At 47.1% G+C, this 22,545-nt stretch overlaps 1 protein-coding gene across 1 annotated transcript; it reads right to left on the reverse strand.

The window, feature by feature from the left end:
- Positions 1-1,081: 1,081 nt before the first annotated feature.
- On the reverse strand, positions 1,082-22,545 carry LOC310826096 (uncharacterized protein). Its single transcript, XM_083700676.1, has 3 exons — positions 22,287-22,545; positions 7,979-8,151; positions 1,082-5,024 (listed from the first exon to the last, which is right to left on the reverse strand). Exon 3 carries the CDS (start codon positions 4,906-4,908, stop codon positions 3,514-3,516), a length of 1,395 nt encoding a protein of 464 aa, XP_083556802.1. The 5' UTR covers positions 4,909-5,024; positions 7,979-8,151; positions 22,287-22,545; the 3' UTR covers positions 1,082-3,513.

A 22,545-nucleotide genomic window follows, 5' to 3' on the forward strand; every position in this document is an offset into this window, starting at 1 on the left:
ATGATCTTCTATAATCCTCTTCTTTTTTTTTTTTTAAAAAAAAGATATTTATTGAGAATTTAGAATTACAAAGAAAAAAAGGAAAAGGAAAAAAGATAGACAAAAAAATTAAACTATACAAGTCAATAAAAAGAGAAGAAAAGAAAGAAAGAAAAAACAAAACACACAATACATCAAAACCAAAAACAAAAGCAAACAAAAAATTTAAAAACAAATCCAATATTCCCAAATCTTTATCTTTCGTTAACTTGTTTCATCGACCTCCTCACACCTCCCTTTTTTTTATTCTAGTTATTAATTATCTCAGCAAATCCTTTCCATCTTTCGCTATATTCTGTCATTAAATTAATTTATTTTAACCTTATCTTACCAAAAAAAGCCCTAAAGCTTAAAACTTATTTGTACATAATTCCTTACAGCATTTCTACTAAAGCCAAATAGTTTCATTCCAACATTTTTTCTAACACTCATTATGATCTTCTATAATCCTCAAATATTCTCCATTCTCCAAATATTTTCTGGTTCAATACTCCTCTAACTCTTCCCATCAGTTTTGCTAGTTGTAAATATTCTAACATGAGTATATGGCTTCTCTTGGTGATGTCCACAAGGGTATTTTTGGCTCTAGTAGTCCTTTCTTCCAGATTTTATATAATGATTTCCTTATCACATGGCTCAAAAATCCCCTATGGACCTTCACTTTTTCGTACATTAAAGAAGAGTGCCATCCAGACCGATTCTCGTGGCCTTCCAAATCTAATAGGTCCGTATCTTTTAGTGTAATCCAGTCTTTTATCCAAACCAATCCTGCCACCGCATGGTAAAATTCCAAATCTGACAATGCAAAACCTCCTCTCTCCTTTTTATCTGTTAATAACTGGTGTTTAATTCTCGCTTTCTTTCCACTCCATATAAATCTAGACATTTCCCTTTTCCACTCCTTAAAACAATTCATTTCTCCTAAAATGGGTATTGTTTGGAATAAGAAAATCATTTTGGGGAGGATATTCATTTTCACAACCGAGACTCTTCCCCAGAGAGAGAGATGGAGTTTCGTCCAGGTTTCCATATATTTTTTAAAAAATTTCTTTCCATACTTTACTAGAATCATCCTCATATAAATTTAAACTTTTATTTGAAATCCAGATCCCAAGGTATTTAACCTTATTTTTAATTTCCAGGCCTGTTTTTTCTTGAAGTTCTTTTTTTTCTTCCATTGTGAGGCTTTTTGTCAGTAATTTAGTTTTTTGGTAGTTTATTTTCAGTCCCAGGCCGGCCATAAATTAATCTAGCAAAAGACCCTGGGATGGCCAGGAGCAGCGCATGCGGACGTGGGTCCAGGAATGGAGAAGATTGTGGGCGGGATTCTCTGAAACACCCAGCAACCCAGATTCTCATCCTTGGCTGTCTCTTTTGCTTACGGTCTTCACTCCCAGCCTTCCTGGCAAGAGGTAGCTAGGAGGGGGAGGGCAGAACGGGAGAATTGGGGTTCTGCAATTAGAGAGGCAATTAACTGCAAGGGGAGAATGCCAATCAAAGCTCTCATTCCCTGTCGGGGAACCTGAGATCTGAAACTTTTCCTTTTCCCCAAGGAAGACGCCCCAAGGCTGGTCCAATGGCCAGTTTGGATAGCGAGGGACTTGGGCTCGGTTTCCAATTCCTCTTTTTCTCGTAAATGCAGCTGCACCGGCAGCACCAGGATCCGGGAGGAAGTGACTGGTGCGCGTCAGAGCGCAAGGGCGTTTCCAGCTCCTTTCCGTTCTTCGCTGGAGCAGCCGGATTTGGCACTGGGCTGCCAGGCGTCCAATGGAAAAGGACCTCTTTTCCCTAGAGGCAGAAAAGGTTGCTGGGACCCCATGGTAAATAAAGGGAGGGAAAAGAACTTTGTAGAGTCCTTCGTAGAGAAGACATATGACTGTCAGGACAAGAAAGACCTGGGAAAAGGCTAGCGGGTTTTTGTTCTGGTTGAAAAATGGGATACCCACATTCTAAGAGTTCTAACTCCCAGACGCAAAGGCATGTGCTGGCGCAGCAGGAGCGGGAGTCTCCCTGGATGCTTCAGCAGCCGGCCTCCTATGGGTCTCCAGGCCCCCTCCTCTCCTCCCTCTGAGCTTGAACTGCTCTCTGCCCCAGACTCTTCCTGTTCACCAAACCCTGTTTCCTCCTCAGCTTGCAACATCTCCCCTTCCGGTCTGCTCCATTTTCTCCCTCTTTCTACTCATTGTCATCCCACCACCAGTCCACAGGATCTGAGCCTTTTCCCCTTGTTGGTCCCCCAGCTGGTGCCTCCCCCCCCTCACCAGCCAGTCCATGGCAACAACAGCAGCCACAACACTGTGGTCCTCTGGTAGGAAAACCCCTGAGAAGCATGATTGAAGCAAAACTTCTGGGACCATCTTCCTCAAATCCCAGAATGAGCAGGAGCTCTGGGGTTGCCCCATGGGGTTCATGAATGAAGGTGGGCCCCCCAGGAGACTTTCCTGGTACCTGCAGCCCCTCCTTCCCCCTCTTGCAATTAGGCTTGGGGGGAAATCTCCCATTCAATTTCAGTATTTCAAGTTTTCTTCAGAATGCGCAGGGCAGGAGGCAGCGATGAAGTTCTGGTGAAGAAGCAGTGCTGGGAGATTATGCGGTGGGGGGGCAGAGTTTGGTGTAAAAACCAAAGGTACTTTCATCTAAAATTATACTCACCATTGTGAGATGTTGCCCTATTTCATTATTATACAGTTTTACATATAAACACCAGAACTTCACATATACTTCATGCTTTTAGGAATGATTTCCAGCTGAGTTTATTGCTCAGAGTGGACTCTGAGAGGAAGACATCCCACACTCCATACATCTAAATGGGTTCTCCCATGTGAGAGTCCCTGGATGTTCCTTAAATAAAGGTAAAGGTAAACGGACCCCTGACCATTAGGTCCAGTCAAGGACAACTCTGGGGTTGCGGCGCTCATCTCGCTTTACTGGCCGAGGAAGCTGGCGTACAGGTTCCAGCTCATGTGGCCAGCATGACTAAGCCGCTGCTGGCGAACCAGAGCAGCGCACGGAAACGCTGTTTACCTTCCTGTCGGAGCAGTACCTATTTATCCACTTGCACTTTGACGTGCTTTCAAACTGCTAGGTTGGCAGGAACAGGGACCGAGCAACAGGAGCACACCCCGTTTTGGGGATTCAAACCACCGACCTTCTGATTGGCAAGTCCTAGGCTCTGTGGTTTAACCCACAGCACCACCCGCGTCCCTGTTCCTTAAATGCTCCATTATAAAGAAGGCACTTTCTGCAGTCTTTTCATTTAAACTGCTTCTCCCCTCTGAGTTTGTTGATGGTATGACAGGTTTAAACTCTTAAAGTTCTTCCTGTCCATAGGTCTGTTGATTTTGAACTTCCACTAAGAGTGAATTTCTATCTACTTTCCTGATATTTACCGTATATCGTTTGTCTTTTGTGTGAGTCTGTTGACATAAATCAAGGGTTCCACTCTGACTGAAGCTCCTTCTACAGTCCATACCCTTAAATGGTTTCTTCCGTGTGTGTCCGTAGATGTCCTCTAAGTTTTCCACTCTGATTGAAGCTCTTTCCAGACTCCATACATTTAAATGGTTTCTCCCCTGTGTGAGTCCGTTGATGGTTCCTAAGGTCTCCACTCTGACTGAAGCTCTTTTCACACTCCATGCATTTAAATGGTTTCTCCCCTGTGTGACTCCGTTGATGTTTTCTAAGGCTTCCACTAAAACTAAAGCTCTTTCCACACTCAATACATTTAAATGGTTTCTCCCCTGTGTGAGTCCGTTGATGGTTCCTAAGGTCTCCACTCTGATTGAAGCTCTTTCCACACTCCATGCATTTAAATGGTTTCTCCCCTGTGTGAGTCCGTTGATGTGTTCTAAGGCTTCCATTTTCACTAAAGGTCTTTCCACACTCGATACATTTAAAAGGTTTCTCCCCTGTGTGAGTCCGTTGATGTGTTCTAAGGCTTCCATTTTCACTAAAGGTCTTTCCACACTCGATACATTTAAATGGTTTCTCCCCTGTGTGAATCCGTAGATGATTTCTAAGGTCTCCACTCTGATTGAAGCTCTTTCCACACTCAATACATTGAAATGGTTTCTCCCCTGTGTGAGTCCGTTGATGTGTTGTAAGGCTTCCACTAAAACTAAAGCTCTTTCCACACTCAATACATTGAAATGGTTTCTCCCCTGTGTGAACCCGTAGATGATTTCTAAGGTATCCTCTGTTACTAAAGCTCTTTCCACACTCCATGCATTTAAATGGTTTCTCCCCTGTGTGAGTCCGTTGATGTCTTCTTAGGTTTCCATTATCACTAAAGCTCTTTCCACAATCAATGCATTTATATGGTTTCTCCCCTGTGTGAGTCCGTTCATGTGATCTAAGGTGTTCACTCTTACTGAAGTCCTTTCCACACTCCATGCATTTAAATGGTTTCTCCCCTGTGTGAGTCCGTTGATGTCTTCTTAGGTTTCCATTATCACTAAAGCTCTTTCCACAATCAATGCATTTAAATGGTTTCTCCCCTGTGTGAGTCCGTTGATGTGATCTAAGGCTTCCATTCTGACTGAAAACCTTTCCACACTCCATACATTCATATGGTTTCTCCCCTGTGTGAGTCCGTTCATGTGATCGCAGCTTTCCACTATCACTAAAGCTCTTTTCACACTCCATACATTTAAATGGTTTCTCCCCTGTGTGAGTCCGTTGATGTATATTGAGGTGTCCACTCTGACTGAAGTTCTTCCCACACTCCCTGCACTTAAAACGTTTTCTCTCTGTGTGAGTCCGCTGGTGTGTTCTAAGTGTTGCATTGAAAGAGAAGCTCTTTCCGCACTCCATACCTTTAAATGGGTTCTTTCCTTTTTGTGTTCGTTGATGTGAACTATGTGTGCTCATTCAGTGAAGCATATTTCACACATTTTAATGGCTACTCCTAATGAAACGAAAGGTGCCCTGTCCTTTGCAATTCTGTCTTCTCCATCACCTTTTTCAGAGTGGGCAGAAAGGAAATCCTGTTTGGGTTTCAAGAAAGAGAACACAGAAAAAAAAGGGCACATCAATCGCCATTAGCACCTTCTCCTATTTCAACATCTCCTACATTCTGCCATGTCCTCCCCATGTTCCCAATTTTTAGGAAATGAAAAGTGTCAAATGATAGTAATGCATCAGCAACCTTTCATAACCCTCAATCATCTTTAATAACACAGCATGATCTTGGAATACTGTTGTCTTGTGGGACTGCCTTTCAAATCAAATGGTTGCCCCCGTTTCCACCTCTAGATCTTCATGAATCACCTGCACAGTCCCACTGACCTCAGGAGGTCCATATGGACCATTTTGGGAGACCAAGGTCTACATCTCTTCCATGGACTGTGGTCTGGGTCAATCAGAGAACTAGTGACAAGGCTTGGTGCTTGGAATCAGCTGAATGGGTGCTCAGGGAAGCTCCTGTTCTGGGAGATGGACCTGTGTCCTCATGCCTCACATTGCATGGAGAGAGCAGGAGAAGCAGAAGGAAAGCAGCTGGCAAATGGGAATCCCAGGCGGAAACATCCACGCCAATGGTTCTTTATAATGATGATGTGCTGCCTGATCCTGTGCTAGTCTTCTGATAGAGGACTATCCTAATCTGGCACTGAAAAACAGGATATTCAAGGCAAGGAGATAACTGTACTTAATGGTAGGTAGCCAGATATTCCAGTAGCACCTTAGAGACCAACTAAGTTTGTTTTAGTTATAAGCTTTCGTGTGCATGCACACTTCTTCCTGTAGTAAAGGGTAGTGGGAGATGGTAGTAGGAGTACCCTTCTGAGGAAAACTCCCACCCCAACCTCCCATGATATATAAGGGTCTGGTGACATCTGTTTCAGTGTATCTGAAGAAGTGTGCATGCACACAAAAGCTTATACCTAGAACAAATCTAAGGTCTCTAAGGTGCTACGGGAATATTTTGTAATTTTTTATTTCTACTGTGTCAGAGCAACACGGCTACCCACCTGAATCTAGATGTCATGGGGTGTTGGGGAGCAGTAGTTCCTTTGGTGGGGGACATGTCCTGCACCTTCTGGGGTCATTTTTCCACCCTTGGTCCCCACCCTGCACTCAGCTCTCACCTGTGGCTTCCAGAAGCTGTCAGCATGCAACAGGGGTTCCAGCAACGGCTTCAACCGGCCGGCTAACCCAGGTGAGGAAAGCTGATGGGTCTCAAATCCTTGGGGGGCTGGGGAATTCTGCTGCACCTGAAGTCAAGCCCTGGTGGATGGAGAGGAGGAGAACAACCGTGAATCCCACAGTCCAGAAGGCAGATTCTGCCCGTGCGGAAGAGGAAAGTGAAGGGCAGAGGGGGCTGGTCAACCTGGAGGCTTGTTATCTAGTCCCAGGGTTACTCTGTCATTGAATTATATATAAATTCCAGTATTGAAATGCTATAAGAAGAAAAGACTGTAAGCTCTTCCAATATGCGGTAACGGCAGCCAGAATCCTGTTGGCTCAGAAGTGGAAACAAGAGGAGATACCGACGATAGAAGAATGGAGATCAAAATTGATAGACTATGCGGAATTGGACAAATTAACGGGGAAAATCAGATATATTAAAGACCATCGAGGACTGGGGAAAATTTGTGGATTATCTGAAAAACATATGTGGTGTAAACACAACGCTAGTGGGATTTAAAGAGGCACTGTAAAAAAAAAAAAGTATTGTTTATTAAAAATAATGGAACTATGAAGGAATAATGACAATATGAAAGATGGGAATGTGTATTAAAGGTATAAATACGGATGATTCTCAGAGACGCTGAAGGAAGTCAAAAACAGTTTCAATGTGCTGTATTCGGGATAAAATGTATAATTGGATGAAAATTAATAAAATTTATATTAAAAAAAAAGAAGAAATGCGCCTGCTCCCACTTCATATTCTGATATTACTATATTCTGTCTGTTTCTTACTTGAGTGCTGTTTTGGTATGCTAAGTCAGGGTTTTACTGTGAGTTACATTTTTGCTATTTTTTGGATCCTGTTATGCTTATTTGTCTTCAGTACAGTCATACCTCATGTTACGTTTGCTTCAGGTTGTGCGTTTCTGTCTTGTGTCTCATGGCAACCCAGTTACTTCCGGGTTTTGCCGCTTGCACATGCGCAGACCTGCAAAATGATGTCACATGCATTCGCAGCAGTGAATCGTGACCTGCACGTGTGCAGACATGGCTTGTGTTCTGCCCATGTTGCGAATGGGCCTCCGGAACGGATCCCGTACGCAATCAGAGGTACCACTGTAATAGATTTCTCAGTTGAATTACTTTTTTGCTGCCTTTGAGCATTTTTTTGCTATTCTGCTAATTATGCGTGGAACTTGCTCTGGAGATTGTTATGGAGGAGTAAGATCTGCAACCTAAAGCCCTCAACAGCCTCGGCCCTATGGACCTGAAGAAGCGTCTCCACCCCCATCACTCAGTCTGGACAGTGAGGTCCGCCTCCAAGGGTCTTCTGCTGGTTCCCTTGCTGGCAGAAGTGAAGTTCCAGGGAACCAGACAGAGGGCCTCCTGCCCCATGGAATGCCCTCCCTTCCGAGGGCAAGGAAACAGGCAACCATCTGACATTTAGAAGACAGCTGCATTGGGGTGTTTTTAATGTTTGATGTTTTACTGTCTTTTTTATGTACTTTAAGCTCCCTGGAGTGGCTGGGGAAACCCAGCGTGATGGGCGGGGGATAAATACTGCAATTATTCTTATCATCCCCCTGAGCACGGCCTTGGCTGCGGAGGGTGGGGTATAAATAAAATTTTATTTTTATTATTATCATCATCATCTTGTGATTTTTTAAAGTTATTTTGGAATTCGCACGGCAATATCAGCTCACGAAATGTTATGGGTGGAGAAAATCACAGGGTTTCTGTAAACGATAATCCCACCCACAAACTCTCATTCACATACAGTGTGTAAATTTGGGAAGGTCACACACCTCACCTGTGCTAATACTGGCAGTCTTTGGCTTGCACAGGGACACCCGGTGTGTAGAGCCTCCAGCCACAGGCACTGTCTATCATGAAAATGGGTCCTTTGACTGGGAAGATTAATGCAGTCGCTGTCATCGGATGCTGGTGGATTGTATCTCAGCTTGTCAGTCACTCTGACATTGCCTTCAAAGAATAAGAGGAACAGAAATGCTTTTGAGGTGCAACTTCCATATCAATCCTGAGAGCCATTCCATGGACTCTGCACCCCTGTTTCTGATGACAGGTGTACATTATCCTCATCCTCAGTGGAAAAGACAATAAAGATGGAAGCCTGAGAGAGAGGAAAAGGTTTCTGGCTGCTTCCTGGGTGGGAATGCGGAAACCAAGAGCCGCTTCTGAGAAGGCCTCCCCCCCCCCCTCTTCCTCTCCAGATTTCCTGTTGGACTGGGCAGAATTGCTGCGTCTGGACAGGGCAAGGGCTTATGGGGTGGGAAGAGGATGGAGCTTGCAAGAAGGAAGGGGTGGGTGGACACGACCCCCCACTTTCCAGGGATCCCTCTCTGGTCGCCTTGAAGGGGGGGTGGATTCCTGGGTGGGAGGGAGAAGCCAAGGCGCCCCCTCCGGGGACTCCCCAAGGAAGCCACGATGGAGACTTCTCCCCAAAGACTGGTCTTCCTATCTCTCCCCCACCCCGTGGTGCTGGGATGCTCCCCTCCTTCCCCCCCCCACTTTCTCGACCCCCTGCCTCTCTCCCGGAGTCTCCCCTGCACCCAGAGGCCCCCTTGCCGCAGCCCAACCCTCTCCATGCGCGCCCCATCTTTCCATCCGGAGGGGCCACCCCAAGACGAGCAAGGGAGGGACGGGGGTGAGGTCTCTATCCAGGCGTCTGTAGCGCCCGTATCCCTTTCAAGGCCTGACTCTCTTCCCGCGAACCCCACAGCGCCCCGGGGATGTCTACGTGGGGGAAACGGGTCAAGGAGGCCGTCGTGGGGACTCCCAGGGTGGGGGCCCCATATCCGCCCCTGCGAAGGCGCCTAGGGGGCGAAGGAAAGCCCCCTTCGCAGCACACGTGCAGGGATCCAGACCCTGCCAACGGGGCCCACGGAAGGCGCTTGGGGGAGCTGGCGGGGTCTCTGGGTCCTTTTCTCCCCCCTCCTTCCCCCGCGATCCCTTTACCTCTTAGTCCTCGATCCCGATTCTCCTTTCCTTCCCTGCAATATCCACGGGGGGGGGTGTCCTCCCCTGCCTCCTCCCTCCCCTTTCCGAAAGCGCGCGCCCCTAGAGCTATGGAGCAGAGCAGCAATTCTGCGCAGAAGCTCCACTTGCGGGAAATGCAGGCAGTTTGGGAGGGGGGCTCACACCCCACATTCCCACAACAGAAGCAGACTTGCGAGGAGGAGGAGGAGGAGAAGGAAGAGGGGCAACGTCTGGGGGCGGATTTGGGGTAGCGCGGGAAGGGGTGAGAGAGTGATATGCTGGGAGGGAAGGGAAAGAATTGGGGGAAAGGGGAAGGTTCCCCCTCCCCTCCTCTTTCTGGGGATCAGGAGAGCGGGAGAGGGGCTGATCCCGGCAATCCAATTGCAAAGTGGGGTCCCGCATAAACAGTGTTTACATTGCAAATTTCTTCCCTCCCCCACCCCACGCCATGAACTTAGATCCGTCCACGTTTTAGGTATTGTGCTATTAACACCAGGAATGGGGGGGGTGGTTAAACGACTCCCCCAAAGCCCCAAGTCCCCACCACATCCTCTGATTAAGGACAGGACAAGGACCGTGGACACAGGCACCTTCCATGCACAACAGCAAAGAGGCTCAGAGAAGCAGCCTATACAATTGTAGCAAGAAGCGGATACCATGAATCGGACTGTTTCCTCTGATTATCCAATATAGAAAACTGTAGAAACGTCAAATAATCGCCAAAATTCAATGGTTTGATCGATTTCCTTGGTTCCCACGGCTAATGACTCCTCTGGAATTGGGGTCTCCAGGGCTCCCCCTGACTCCATAATCCCTTAGGAGGCAGGAGGCGATCAAGGGCAGCACATGCCCCAGGCAGAAATCCATCGGGATGGTGGGTTGAATTCTGATGCTTTCAAAGGAGAAGCCCATTAAAGCCTTGCAGCTAGGGGGATGGGTAAATACTATTATGGTTCTTTGGGCTGTATATTGTCTCTCTGCTTATTTGACTTATATGCAGAATTCGTCATGCGAAAGGCTGGGCTGGATGAATCCCAAACCGGAATTAAGATTGCCGGAAGAAAAATCAGCAACCTCAGATATGCAGATGACACAACCTTGATGGCAGAAAGTGAGGAGGAATTAAAGAACCTTTTATTGAGGGTGAAAGAGGAGAGCACAAAATATGGTCTGAAGTTCAACATCAAAAAAACGAAGATCATGGGCACTGGTCCCATCACCTCCTGGCAAATAGAAGGGGAAGAAATGGAGGCAGTGAGAGATTTTACGTTCTTGGGCTTCATGATCACTGCAGATGGTCATGAAATTAAAAGACGCCAGCTTCTTGAGAGAAAAGCAATGACGAACCTAGACAGCATCTTAAAAAGCAGAGACATCACCTTGCCGACAAAGGTCCGTATAGTTAAAGCTATGGTTTTCCCAGTAGTGATGTATGGAAGTGAGAGCTGGACCATGAAGAAGGCTGATCGCCGAAGAATTGATGGTTTTGAATTATGGTGCTGGAGGAGACTCTTGAGAGTTCCATGGACTGCAAGAAGATCAAACCTATCGATTCTGAAGGAAATCAGCCCTGAGTGCTCACTGGAAGGACAGATCCTGAAGCTGAGGCTCCAAGACTTCGGCCACTTCATGACAAGAGAAGACTCCCTGGAAAAGACCCTGATGTTGGGAAAGATGGAGGGCACAAGGAGAAGGGGACGACAGAGGAAGAGATGGTTGGACAGTTTTCTTGAAGCTACAAACAGGAGAGCCAGTGTGGTGTAGTGGTTAAGAGCGGTAGTCTCGTAATCCTGGGGAACCGGGTTCGCGTCTCTGCTCCTCCACATGCAGCTGCTGGGTGACCTTGGGCCAGTCACACTTCTCTGAAGTCTCTCAGCCCCTCTCACCTCACAGAGTGTTTGTTGTGGGGGAGGAAGGGAAAGGAGAATGTTAGCCGCTCTGAGACTCCTTAAAGGGAGTGAAAGGCGGGATATCAAATCCAAACTCTTCTTCTTCTTCAAGCTGCAGGAGGCAGTGGAAGACAGGAGGGCATGGCGTGCTCTGGTCCATGGGGTCACGAAGAGTTGTACAGGACTAAAGGACTAAACAACAACATTCTTTGGGGAAGAGGGAAGTTAAAACGTGTGGGAAACTGGGGTTGTTGACAGGGGTGGGTGACGGGTCCATGTTTCCGAATGCCAAAGACTCCTACTTTGTGACAAATCTGTGATGCATCAAAGATGCTGTTGAAAAATGTATTGTGGGAAATGGGGAGAGGTCTTAAAAATCCATGCAACCATCTTCTCGGGGTTCCTACTCTTGGTGTGTTTGAACCTTGTTGCAACAAATAAAGATCAGCTCAACTGACTGCTGTTTTGCATCTTTAACTTGGCTGGAGGCTCCTTCTTTTGCTGACCCCAGAGACCTGCTGGGAGTGGGAACCTGACGAGCTGGGCAGCGGAGTAAACCCACACCCCAGGATATTTTCCTTATCAACTCTTTCCCACCTGAACCTCACGCCCTTACCTAAAAGCCTGACACCCACAATGTGACAGGTTTGTGACTCCTGCCCTCAGCAAACAAAATAGCTCCCCGCCCCCCAAGCAAAGCAACTTCAGGGTGCAAGATGCCCCAATCCTTGAAATGAGAGGGGGAGAGGAAACCTTCAGCGAGCAGGTGGGGAGGGGGCTGTAGAGGCTCCAGAAACTCCTTCTCCCTGGTTCCTCCACTCCCCCCCCCACATACCGCCTGCCTCCCTATCGCTCCTACGGCACCTTCACCCTACAGCTCCTTCATGAGCGGGGAAGCTGCAGTCCCTCCGCAGGGGCCCCTTGGGCCTGATCCTGCAGGGCTCATCTGATGTTCTGATGCAAGTGAGCCCTCCTTTCTCCTCAAGGTGAACAGGGTTTCCCAAACTTGGGTCTCCAGCTGTTTATGGACAATAGCTGCCATCACCCCTAGCTAGCAAGACTAGTGGTCAGGCATGATGGTGAAAAAGATTGTAAAACAGCTCCTCCTTAAGGGATGCAAGAGGAGCCCATCTAGGAAACCGTAAGTCTCCCAACGGTTGGAGAAACTAACAGAGACCAACTAGAGTAATGCTGGAGCAAACCAGCTGCTAAGTCTGATTTTTATTAAGTTAAAAAAGGTAAAGCACCCCTGGACTGTTAAGTCCAGTCAAAGGTGTTTATGGGGTTGTGACGTTCATTTTACTTTCAGGCCCAGGGAGCTGCCGTTTGTCCACAGACAGCTTCCTGGGTCATGTCGCCAGCATGACTAAACAGTTTCTGGGACAACAGGACACTGTGACGGAAACCAGAGTGCACTGAAATGCCATTTAGCTTCCCACCACAGCGGTACTGATTTATCTACTCGTACTTGCATGCTTTCGAACTGCTAGGTTGGCAGGAGCTGGGACAGAGCAATGGCAGCTCATCCCGTCTTGGGGATTCGAACCGCTGGTCAGCAAGCCCGAGAGGCTCAGTGGTGTAGACTGTGATACATAGATAGCAGTCAAGTACAACATTCCTAGTTAGTCTAGAGTGGACATGCGAGGGAATGTCTGGTCCAGTCAGTCGAAAACATCCTGTTTCCTCCTGATTGGGACAAACTTCCTTTAGCATGTGACTAGAGGTGGGCGTGACCTTACCTGTTCAGGTAACAAAAGCACAGGGCAAGCAGACCCCCTCTCTCTTTCTCCATCTTGCTTTCGCCATGTGAGCTGCAGTGAGTGACAGTCTGCAGTCACTGGGATCAACCCCTCATATGGGGGTAGATCCACGTGTATATACTTTGTAACTAAGTCTGCCTTCAGGGATCCATCTGTGAACTGAATGTGTGAGTAAACTTCTTTTATATACTTTACACAAGATTGTGTTGTATCTATTCTTTTTAAGAGGGATATAAGGGAAATTACCAGGAATCTTATTTTGAGAAGCATAAACAAGCTTGCAACAAGCTAACCGCAGTGTGTTTAAAAGGGGAATGCAAAACTCTGCTAAGTTATAGAACTTGCTAGCACGTTAGGAAGTATATTAAACAATATATCCTCTCCTGCCTCTCTGAACATTCCCACAAAGGGTTATTGGCCCCAGCGTTGCGTATTTTTGAAGGATTGCAAAGGATTAAGATCCTAAGCTGAAAAGTATTTTTCTGAGCATACTTCCTGGTAAGCACATGGTCCTTTGTTCCACAGTGTAGTGGGGATTAAGCACCCTCCCCCCAGTCCCTCAGAGTTCACAGTGACCTAAGGCAGTGAAGATCTGTTTTGTATTTTGAGATTTTTTGAGATTTTGTATATTTTTGAATTTTTGAATTTTGAGATGGCCAGTATAGCTTTTGATAGTGATGCAGGGCAAGAAATGCCTATGCTGAATGAATAAAATTTTGTACACTGGAAGCAACATTTAATAGCACTTCTAAAAGCAAAAGGAGTCTCCGGAGGTCTAGGGACAAAGTGAGAGCTGTTTCCTAGTTCTGCTGGATCTCTCAGCGGCTTTTGATACCATCGACTATAGCTGGGTGCAGTGTCATACAGTGGTTCCACTCTTCCTCCTGGGCCGTGTTCAGAAAGTGGTGGTGGGGAATGAGTGTTCAGACTCCTCAGCTCTCACTTGTGGGGTGCCTCAGGGTTCTGTCCTCTCCCCCATGCTTTTTAACATCTACATGAAGCCGCTGATGGAGATCAACAGGGGATCTGGGCTGGGTGTTCATCAATATGTGGATGATACCCAGCTTGACCTCTCTTTTAAATCATAAACAGTGAGGGCAGTGAAGGTCCTGTGTGAGTGTCTGGAGGCACTTGGAGGCTGGATGGCGGCTAACAGATTGAGGTTTAATCCCAACAAGACAGAAGTTCTGTTTTGGGGGGATAAGGGGCAGGATGGTGTGGAGGACTCCTTGGTCCTGAATGGGGTAACTGTGCCCTTGAAAGACCAGGTGTGCAGCCTGGGAGTCATTTTGAACTCACAGCTGTCCATGGAGGCACAGGTTAATTCTGTGTCCAGGGCAGCTGTCTCCCAGCTCCATCTGGTGCACAGGATGAGACCCTCCCTGCCCGCAGACTGTCTCGCCAGAGTAGTGCATGCTCTAGTTATCTCCCGCTTGGGCTACTGCAATGTGCTCTACGTGGGGCTACCTTTGAAGGTGACCCAGAAACTGCAATTAATCCAGAATGTGGCAGCTAGATTGGTGACTGAGAGTTTAATAGGGGAATGCAAAACTTTGCTAAGTTATAGAACTTCCTAGCGCAAGTTAGATAGGATATTATTAAACAATATATCCTCTCCTGTCTCCCTGAAAATTCACACATAGACCACAGTGCCACCCGCGTCCTCCCTGATCTTTTATTAATAGACGTTCTGCAGCAGAGTCTCAAGGCACTCACACAGGAGGAAGGAGGGAACTCTGAACAAAAGAAAGACCATACGTTTATAAATTTCAAAAAAGGTTGTCCACCCCACCTTTTCCCGCCCTCGTAGTTCTGTCACAGAGGACGTCAGAGAGGAGGTCCCCCAGCATGAGGTTACAGCTAAGGATCCTTTTTGAAGTGGAGGGTGATAGTGACCTGTTTGCTATTCATGTGTTTGCAAAGTACCTGGTGCCGGTGTCTGGGCTGAACCCATTCTGTTAATGGCTGTCTCTTTTGTGATGTTGCAGGAATGGACATGCCAGAGTCAACAGCACTGGAAGCCATGATTAGAATGTTGTGCTAAGATGTTCCCAGCTTTGTGTCTGATTGGCACTGGGAGAAGTCAGTCTTTATTCGTGAAAGGTTGTTACTTTGTTTGAAGAATGGCTTATTCAATAAAAGTGCCTTAGTCATGAATGGGTGTGTTTTTCACTGTGGGGTGGTCTATATTGGGTCTGTCATGACAGCAACGGTTTCACTTAGTTCCAGCTATTTTGTACAAAGTTTTACAAAGTCTGTTTCAGTAGCACATTCAAAGCATTACACAGTACGATTTTGTATCAACATGACCATGTTAGAGCCAAGGCTTTACACTGTTGGGAGCATTTCTTAATAACAATCACAGAAACATAACAGAGAGCCCCCCCTTTCCCATATACATAAATGGGAAATGTATTCAGGCCCTCGAGGTGGCTCTGGCAAGTGAGCCCAGCTGCATGTGGCAAGGATGGGGAGGAATTCCTTCCTGGCCTTCACCTTTGAGTATAGGGGTCACTGCCTCTATTCCTCTAGCACAGGGGTCAGCAACCTTTTTCAGCCATGGGCCGGTCCACCGTCCCTGAGACCATGTGTGGGTCGGACTGTATTTGAAGGGGGGAAAATGAATGAATTCCTATGCCCCACAAATAACCCAGAGATACATTTTAAACAAAAGGACTCATTCTACTCATGGAAAAACATGCTGATTCCCAGACCGTCCGCAGGCCAGATTGAGAAGGTGAATGGGCCATATCTGGCCCTCAGGCCTTAAGCTGCCTACCCCTGCTCTAGCAGCAGCGATTGTGGGGCTTCCTTGCCTGCTTCCATTCAGCTCTGCCATCCTCAAATGACAAGTCTCCTTCAGCGATTGTGGGAGCAGACAGGCTGGAAGCTGAAGCAGCTTCCCTTGGAGTAGGCTTTGCTTTGCTTTCTGTTGAACTCAATCTGTGTTTTTAATGTTCTGTTGGGTACCTAAAGCTCCTCCTCCCCCCTCTTGGAATTAGGCTTGGGGGACAATCTCCCATTAAATTACAGTATTTTAACTTTTCTTCAGAACACACAGGGGGTGGGGAGAAGTTATGGTGAAGAAGCCGTGTTTGGAGATCATGAGGTGGGGTGTGTGTGACACAGTTTGGTGCAAAAACCATCTTGAATGTTTGAGTAGAGCAACTCCAGGACATGAGCCAAGTAGCAGCAGGGTAGGGGCCACGTGTAGAGCAAGTCCCACACTGAGGTCAAAAACACACACAGAGGCAGCAGGACTTTTTCAGTAATACTTTACTGAGCTTTCAAAGCATACAGTTCTCACTGGGTCCCCAGTGAGGCACAAAACTTTGGTTCTGAGAGCAAATCCAGTTTCAGCCGTAAAAAAATACAGCACACAGGATATCTAAGTCAGGCACACAAACCGGCAGAAGGGAGGAAAGAGGCTGAAAGGACACAGGGCAATGGAGGTGTGTGTTTCGCTTCCTGTCATCTGGGAGGGAAGTCAGCAACTCGGCATCTGCAGGGGCTTCATGAAGAAAAACTTTCTGCCTCCTGCTTCCAGGCACATCCCAGAAACACACACTGTGATTCACGATGTATTGCAATATGAATTGCTTTACAAAGCCCTGATCCTCACCACCAGCAATCTAGATTCCCCCTCTCTATCAAAATGAACTTTACATATAAAATTATAATCACTGTTGTGAGACATTACCTTCATTATTTCATGACTATACAGTTTTACATATCAGCACTCCATACACCTAAATGGGTTCTCCCCTTTAGATCTCCCTAGATGTTTCATAAACACTCCATTGTAACTAAAGCACTTTCTGCGATGTTTCCATCTAAACTGCTTCTCATCTTTGAGTTTGTTGTTGGTTTGTAGGGCGTCAGCTCTTAAAGTTATTCCTGACCGTGAAGAAGAAGAAGAAAAGTTTGGATTTGATATCCTGCTTTATCACTACCCGAAGGAGTCTCAAAGCGGCTCACATTCTCCTTTCCCTTCCTCCCCCACAACAAACACTCTGTGAGGTGAGTGGGGCTGAGAGACTTCAGAGAAGTGTGACTGGCCCAAGGTCACCCAGCAGCTGCATGTGGAGGAGCGGAGACGCGAACCCGGTTCCCCAGATTACGAGTCCACCGCTCTTAACCACTACACCACACTGGCTCTGTTGATGTAGGACTTCCAATAGGACTGAACCTCTACCCTTAAAGTTCTTCTTGACATTTATGTGGTTTGTCTCTTGTGTGAGTTTGTTGACGTAAATCAAGGGTTTCACTCTGTTCCCCCCCCCTGTGTCTGTAGATGTCTTCCTCTAAGATTTTCACTCTTACTGAAACTTTTCCGCACTCCATTCATTAAAAAGATCTCTCCCCTATATGCGTCCGTTGATGTATATTGAGATGCCCACTCTGACTGAAGCTCTTTCCGCACTCCATACATTTATATGGTTTCTCCCCTCTGTGAGTTCGTTGATGTGTTCTAAGGTTTGCATTAAAATGGAAGCTCTTTCCGCATTCCATACACTGAAATGGTTTCTCTCCTGTGTGAGTCCGTTGGTGTGTTCTAAGGTTTCCAAACTGACTGAAGCTCTTTCCACACTGTATACATTTAAATGGTTTCTCCCCTGTGTGTGTTCGTCGATGTAAATGGAGTCTGCCCTGTGTGTGTTCGTCGATGTGAATGGTTTCTCCCCTGTGTGAATCCGTTGATGTGTTCTAAGGTGTGCACTCTGACTGAAATACTTTCCACAATCCATGCATTTAAATCGTTTTTTACTTATGTGAGTCTCTTCATGTGTTCTAAGGGTTCCACTAAATCTGAAATTCTTTCCACACTCCATACATTTATATGGTTTTTCACCTGTGTGAGTCCGTTGGTGTAATTTAAGGTTTCCAATCTGACTGAAGCTCTTTCCACACTTCAAGCATTTAAATGGTTTCTCTCCTGTGTGAGTCCGTTGATGTGTTCTAAGGTGCGCAATTTGACTGAAGCTCTTTCCACACTCCGTACATTTATATGGTTTCTCCCCTGTGTGAGTCTGTTGAACTCTTCTAAGGTTTCCATTGAAACTGAAGCTCCTTCCACACTCCATACATTCGTATGGTTTTTCTCCTGTGTGTGTCCAATGGTGTTTACTGAGCTGTCCACTCCGCTTGAAGCTTTTTCCACACTCCAGGCATTTAAATGGTTTCTCCCCTGTGTGAGTCTGTTGATGTGTTCTAAGTTTACCATTGTCACTAAAGCTCTTTCCACACTCCAAACATTTAAATGGTTTCTCTCCTGTGTGAGTCCGTTTGTGTCTTCTAAGGTTTCCATTATCACTAAAGCTCTTTCCGCACTCCATACATATAAATGGTTTCTCCCCTGTGTGAGTCCGTTGATGTATATTGAGGTGTCCACTATGACTGAAGCTCTTTCCACACTCCATACATTTATATGGTTTCTCCCCTGTGTGAGTCCGTTGATGTCTTCTAAGTGTTCCATTATCACTAAAGCTCTTTCCGCACTCCATGCATTTAAATGGTTTCTCCCCTGTGTGAGTCTGTTGATGTCTTCTAAGGTTTCCATTGAAACTGAAGCTCCTTCCACACTCCATACATTCAAATGGTTTTTCTCCTGTGTGAGTCCAATGGTGTTTATTGAGCTGTCCACTCTGACTGAAGCTCTTTCCACACTCCATGCATTTAAAAGGTTGTTCCCCTGCATGCGTCTGTTCATGTTTTCTAAGGTATCCATTCTGACTGAAGCTCTTTCCACACGCCATACATTTAAAAGGTTTCTCACCTGTATGTGTCCGTTGATGTAAATTTAAGTGTGCCCTCTGACTGAAGTTCTTTCCACACTCTGTGAATTGAAATCGTTTCTTGCCCATGTGAGTCCACTGATGTCTTCTAAGTTTTCCACTATCAGTGAAACTTTTTTCACTCTCCATACCTTTAAATGGTTTCTCCCCTGTTTGAGTTCATTGATGTGAGATATGTGTGCTCATTCAGTGAAGCATATTCCACATTTCACACATTTTAATGGCTATTCCAAATGAAACGGAAGGTTCCCCATCTCCCGGAATTCTGACTGTCTTCTGTATCACCTTCTTCAGAATGGGTGGAAAGGAAATCCTATTTTGGTTTCAAGGAAGAGAACAAAGGGAAAGAGAGCACATCAAACGCCATTAGCAGCTTTTCTTATTTCAACATTTCCTATATTCCCCCGCCTCTTACCCATGTTCCCAGTTTTTATGAAATGAAGATGCAATGATGTCAAATGATAGTAATGCATCAGCAACCTTTCGTAATCCTCAGTCATCGTTAATATAGCAGCATGATCTTGGAATACAGCCTTTCCAAATCAATTGTTTCCTCACAGGAAATACAGCTGCTCTCTGTCCAAGAAACAGTCCTCTCTTTCTCTGGTTCATGATTCCTTTGGACATTCCCCATCCTCTGCATCATAATCCTCCATCCACCTCTGTCTCTTAATGAATCACCTGCACAGTCCCATTGGCCTCAGGAGGTCCAAGTGGACTATTATGTGAGACCCAGGTCTACATCTTCTCCAGGGACTGTGGTCTGGGTCAGTCAGAGAACTAGTGACCAGGCTTGGTGCTTGGGGTCAGCTGAATGGGTGCTCAGGGAAGCTCCTGTTCTTGGAGATGGACCTTCATCTACATGTCTCACATTGAATGGAGAGCGCAGGAGAAGTGGAAGGAAAGCAGTTAGCAAATGGGAGTCCCAGACGGAAACACTCACCCCAATGGTTCTTTATAATAATGACGTGCTGATTGATCTTGTGTCCCTCTTCTGACGCAGGACTATCCTAATCTGGCACTGAAAAACCTGGATATTAAAGGCAAAGAAATAACTGTACTTAGTGGAAACTTCAGCCTTGAATATATGGTATTGATTCATTGATGCGCTGAATTTGTGTTATCTCTGGAGACAAGAATTGATTCCTGATTTGTCTTAAGTATCATAATTATAGGATGTCTTGGGGTGTTAGAGGAGTGGTGGTACCTTTGGTGGGGGAAATGTTATGCACCTTATGGGGTAATCTATCCACCATGGGACCCCACCCTGCACTCAGCTCTCACCTGTGGCTTCCAGAATCTGTCAGCATGCAACAGGGGCCACAATCCCAGGAACGGTTTCAACCGGCCAGCTAAACCAGGTGAGGATACCTGCTGGGTCTCAAATCCTTGGTGGGTTGGGGAATTCTGCTGCAGGTGAAGAAAGGCCCTGATGGATGGAGAGGATGAGAACAACAGTGAATCCCATAGTCAAGAAGGCAGATTCTGCCCATCCTGCAGAGGAAAGGGAAGGGAGCCCACTGAGATGGAAAACTCTGATCCTAAACTTTGCTGCCTCATGACTTATCTTCAGGAGAAGAAAATGCTATGGAGGAAAACCTACACAAATCTTGAGTGGAGTCTCTAAGATGCTTGGATAGTGCCCTGCACACCTTCTTCATTCAACTCCTGCAGCCAAGCTGGTGCCAAACCTACTTTTCTGCTTTCCTTGGGACCATATCAGCCAGGCTGAGAAGGGGGTCTAGTTGTCTAGGCAGCCCAGGACCCCCAAACACACTGCCCAGGCTTCCATTGCTGCTAACACAGAAGTTTCAGGCAGAGAGATGAGCTCAGACCTGTGTATCAAAGTCTCTCCAATGTGGAACAAGGAAAAGAGAAGTGCTGTTTACATCATACGTCACTGTAAGAGTATTTGAAAAGACAAAGTATCTGGTGGCCCCTTGAAAGCTAATAAAAGTATTGTGGCTGAAGCTTTTGTGGGCTGCAGGACCAGGGAAGCTCCTGCCACCATGATATTTCCAGTGGGGATTCAGGCCTCATCATGGGACTTGAACTGCCCTGGCTGATTATCTCCAATGGGATAGATATTGAGAGGAAAGCTGTTTCCTGGTTCTGCTGGATCTCTCAGTGGAATTGGAGACCTTTGACTATGGTATCCTCCTGGGCCATGTCCAGAAAGTGGTGTTAGGTGATGAGTGTTCTAACCCTGGGCTCTCACTTGTGGGGTGCCTCAGAACTCCATCCTCTCCCCCATGCTTTTAAAAATTTATATGAAGCTGCTGGGAGAGATCATCAGGGGGTTTGGGTTGGGTGTTCACCAGTATGTGGGTGATACCCAGCTCTTCCTCTCTTTTAAATTGGAACCAGTGAAGGAGGTGAATGCCCTGTGTTGGTGCCTGGAGGTGATTTGAGGATGGGTGGCAGCTAACAGATTGAGGTTGAATCCTGACAAGACAGAAGTACTGTCCCTGGACGACAGTCAGATGTGGAGGATTCCCTGGTCCTGAATGGGGTAACTGTGGCCCTAAAGGACCAGGTGCACAGCCTGGGGGGCATTTTGGACTCACAGCTGTCCATGGAGGCGCAGGTCAGTTCTGTGTCCAGGGCAGCTGTCTGCCAGCTCCATCTGGTACACCGGATGAGACCCACCCTGCCCTCGGACAGTCTCCCCAGAGTGGTGCATGCTCTGGTTATCTCCAGTTTGGACTACTGCTATGTGTTGTACATGGGGCTACCTTTGAAGGTGACTCAGAAACTGCAACTAATCCAGAATGCAGCAGCTGGACTAGTAACTGGGAGCAGCCGCGGAAACCACATAACACTGGTCCTAAAGGATCTTCCCTGGCTCCCAGCGCATTTCCAAGCACAATTCACACTGTTGGTGCTGACCTTTAAAGTGTCATAGTTGCATTTTTCAGGCATAGAATAGTATTGATCTAATGTAGAGAGATCAATCATTCCTGGTCTATTGCTTCAAGAAGGTTCTGGTGGTTTTACTCTGTGTGATTCAAAGCTGGTGTTTTCTCCAGCTGGAAGATTTTAGCTGATAAGGGAGTTTTCTTTCTGCTGAGAGCAGGTGGTGGAATAAGTTGTTATGAGGTGTACATTATTCTCATCCTCAATGCACCAGGCAGTGGAAAAGACACTTAAAGATGGAAGCCTGAGAGAGAGGAAAATGTTTCTGGCTGCTTCCTGGGTGGGATTGGGGAAACAAAGATCTCCTTCTGAGAAGGCCTCTCCCCTCCCCTCTTCCTGGACAGGGCAGGGGCTTATGGGGTGGGAAGAGGATGGAGGTTGCAGGAAGGAGAGGAGGGGGGACATGACCCCCCCACTTTCCAAGGATCCCTCCGGTTGCCTTGAAGGGGTGGCCGACTCCTGGGAGGGAGGGAGAAGCCAAGGCGGCCCCTCGGGAGAATCCCCGCAGGCGCCACCATGGAGAAGTCTCCCCAAAGACTGGTCTTCCTCCCCCCCCCATGCTGCCCTTCCCTGCCCCAGGGATGCTCCCCTCCCCACTTCCTCGACTCCCTCCCTCTGTCCCAGAGTCTCCCCTGCACCCAGAGCCCCCCCCTTAGGGTTATGTCTGCCCCTGAAGAAAGGCGCCCACGAAAGGCGCTTTGGGGAGCTGGCGGGGGTCTCAGGGTCCTTTTCTCCCCTCTCCTCCCCCGGGAGCCCTTTACCTCTTTGTCCTCGCTCCCGAGTCTCATTTCTTTCCTGCAACATCCACGGGGGGCGGGGATCCTCCTCTTCCCATCCTCCTCTCCTTTCCGAAAGCGCCCCCCCCCCCCCGCGAGCTACGCCGCAGAGCAGCAATTCGGAGTAGAAGCTCCACGTCCGGGAGAAGCAGGCAGGTTGGGAGGGGGGCTCTCTCCCCTCATTCCGGAAACAGAAGCCGGATGGAGAGGAGGAGGAGCAGAAGGATGAGGTGCAGCGCATGGT

This window comes from Podarcis gaigeae, assembly GCF_964106915.1.
Source record: "Podarcis gaigeae genome assembly, chromosome: 10".
In the NCBI taxonomy this organism is placed as follows: Eukaryota; Metazoa; Chordata; class Lepidosauria; order Squamata; family Lacertidae; genus Podarcis; species Podarcis gaigeae.